This window comes from Glandiceps talaboti, chromosome 2 (genome assembly GCF_964340395.1).
Source record: "Glandiceps talaboti chromosome 2, keGlaTala1.1, whole genome shotgun sequence".
Classification (NCBI taxonomy): Eukaryota; Metazoa; Hemichordata; class Enteropneusta; family Spengelidae; genus Glandiceps; species Glandiceps talaboti.
Window position 1 is genome coordinate 18,296,944 of NC_135550.1, and position 3,039 is coordinate 18,299,982.

The 3,039-nt window shown below is 34.6% G+C and overlaps 1 protein-coding gene across 1 annotated transcript; it reads left to right on the plus strand.

Annotated features, from left to right (window-relative positions):
• Positions 1-321: 321 nt before the first annotated feature.
• Positions 322-2,531, plus strand: LOC144453842 (uncharacterized). Its single transcript, XM_078145209.1, has 3 exons — positions 322-401; positions 1,166-1,276; positions 1,587-2,531. Exons 1-3 carry the CDS (start codon positions 330-332, stop codon positions 1,764-1,766), a joined length of 363 nt encoding a protein of 120 aa, XP_078001335.1. The 5' UTR covers positions 322-329; the 3' UTR covers positions 1,767-2,531.
• The last annotated feature ends 508 nt before the right edge of the window (positions 2,532-3,039 follow it).

Here is a 3,039-nt window from a genome sequence, read left to right on the forward strand (position 1 = left end):
TGTGTACACTGGCTTGATGAATGTTTGTAAACAACACTAATAAACCGTCAGGACTATTTAATTGTTTGTAAACTAATTGTAAAGATATGAGATATTGACATGGTTTGATTACTGTGTGATCTGACATGCTTTTAACGATAAAACAACATAACGTCAAAAACAATAATAAGAAAAAGATGGAAAATAGTTCCCGTAACTACTTATACACACTGGGTCTTTTAATGTTTTAATCTGGTTGTGATTTACCCTATGTACAGCCTAAATTAGTCGACCATATGATGAAAATTAACACTGCTAGCTTGGGAAGACATAATATGATGGAAGAAAAGATGCACCCTGTTAGGTGGATATTTCTTGAAATGCTAAGTTTTACAGCATTCTTTGGAGTTATGTTGATAAAGGTACGCATTAGCATTATCAATGTCCAATGTCTAAATCATTGCAGAAATCAATAACGGAGTAGCTAATCACTTAATTATGACGTCATTAGTAAATGTTTGCTGCAGTATGACATGATCTTACCTGTTAAAATCTTGACATAAACCAAATACATTGTAACATATCTACCAATCATTCAGTTATGACGTCATCAGTAGGTTCTCTTAGACGTCATCATCACTGTTCAAATCTTGACAGAAACCAATAGCCAATCTGATTAAAATCCGATGTAGATGTTGGCCAATCGTTCATTGTTATTTTACCTCGGTATTTTTGCTTGAATTGACCTTCGTGATACATGTTTACGTTTTCCTCTTGATGGCTGTGGCGGCCTTCCAGACGAAAACGTAAACATGTATCACAAAGGTCAATTCACTAAAAAATACCGAGGTGAAATAACAATGAACGATTAGCCGAAATCTGCATCGGTTTTAATCAGATTGCAATAACGTATCGACCCATCATTTTAATGATGATGTAATATCATTTTAACGATTTAAAACATGAAAGTGGTCTATATGACGCATCATATCAATTCCGAAATTCTATTCATGTAGTGTTGTAGATATTACTATTATACGTTTCATATACTTTATCAAGTTATCGTGTCATTGGTAGGCTAACATATATAATGATAACAAAACAACAACCATGACTTTTATGATATCCTAGCGAATGAGAATCCGTACAGTTCAAATCTCAATCTACCATTCTGTTTATTTGTCAGGCCCAATCCTACCGTTTGCAGTTAACGTTTTGTATAATGACGGTATTTTCTATCAGTGCACTGTGCTATATTGTTGCTGATTTGGACTCCCCCTACTCTGGCTTTTTTAGAGTAAGTTTTCTTTTTCATATCCCAGTATGTCGTATTGTATTGTATTGTATTGTATTGTATTGTATTGTATTGTATCGTATCGTATCGTATCGTATCGTATCGTATCGTGTCGTGTCATGTTATGTCATGTCATGTCATGTCATGTCATCATATCATATCATATCATATATGATATATCATAATCATATCATATCATATCAGATCAGATCATATCATATCATATAACATTATGTCTTGCCATGTCATATGATCAAATTACTTCCATTTTCGCCTAAATAATAATTCAGAGTCTAAATATTTCTACTTATAGGTCAATATAACAGCTCTAGTTGACATCGTCACCAAAGCTGAACAGATGTACATCATGGAGACAGAGAACGAACATGCACGCAAAAATAGCGCCATCTCACAACACTCTGCAATTAATACAAAGGATAAATTGGAGGTTCAAGATCTTGACATCAACCACCCATGTAGTATTGAAACGTGATAAACACGGGCTAAAAAATAGGAAAGTGCTAAAACGGGAAAGGAAATATACAAGAAAATGAGCTTAGGAATGAACAGAATTTACGACGGAGAAAATGTGGGCCTCGAAAATAAAATTGGGGGATGTGAAGGGATAAATTCTTGGGCATATATTGGAAAGGAGGGGAGTTAGAACATTTCCGCTTGCCTGGTAATGGGAGCTGCGAAAAAAAAATCGACACTAATATATCTCTTTTCTTTTTATGAAGTAGACGTGATAATATAAACCTGACAAAACAGATTGTAATATACTGATTAGTAAATAAAATCAACACCCAAAGTGTTAACAGTGCAAATACAAACATTCACTCATTATGCACAGATATTGTTTTTGGGACCAAACTCATAAATAATTTAGCATTTATCCACAGTTGTTTAAACATTGTAATTATTACAATTATGGCAATGGGTTAAAAAAGCAAACAACTTTGTAACTGTATATTGTCGAAACTAAATTGTTTTTAGCCATGAGGCTGATTGGGTGTGGAAAACAGTGATTTTTACTCTCTGAATAGCCAACCAACTATCACGTCGTATCCTAAATAAGTGTGTAATACCTACACATATTTACATATTATATACTGCCTTCGTCAAACATTTGGTCTCAGTTATACCAAGTAAAGTGTTGAGAAAAAATTGACTATTTAAAGTTTGTGTATTTGCATTCGATGGGCAATAAGTATTTGAATTGAGAACACACATAGTACGTTAAATATGTCACACTTGTTGCGTTGCACCAACTTTATACTGATAATTACTGTCTTTTTGTCATGTTCTTTAAAAGCAAGTTTTGGATATAAATAAGTTAAAAACTGTAAACCCAACATTTGTAATAATACGTTTGAACTTTCAACAGGGACAATTAGACTTATGCACATGTATCACTTTCAAAACTAATAAAGAATGAATTGAAGCCATTTGCATCTGACTTTTAGTGATTTTATTCTGAAGAAAAAAAAATAAATGTTTTTTCGTTTGTTTTCATAAACATAACTAAGCCTGAGCCTCCTGTGATCCCACCCCACACCGTATGCTATGCCACCCCAAACAATCCCACCCACACCATGATACCCTACGCAACATCAAACCATCCCACCCCACACCATACCATGACACCCTACGCCACATCAAACCATCCCACCCCACACCATACCATCCTACGCCACATCAAACCATCCCACCCCACACCATACCATAAGACCATACACTGCACTACACAATGCCACACATGCCAT

Coding starts and splice junctions, on each gene's coding strand:
- LOC144453842 (XM_078145209.1), top strand. CDS start 330: ATGCACCCTGTTAGGTGGATATTTCTTGAAATGCTAAGTTTTACAGCA. Junction 402..1,165: donor TTGGAGTTATGTTGATAAAG/GTACGCATTAGC, acceptor TTTATTTGTCAG/GCCCAATCCTACCGTTTGCA. Junction 1,277..1,586: donor CCTACTCTGGCTTTTTTAGA/GTAAGTTTTCTT, acceptor TTCTACTTATAG/GTCAATATAACAGCTCTAGT.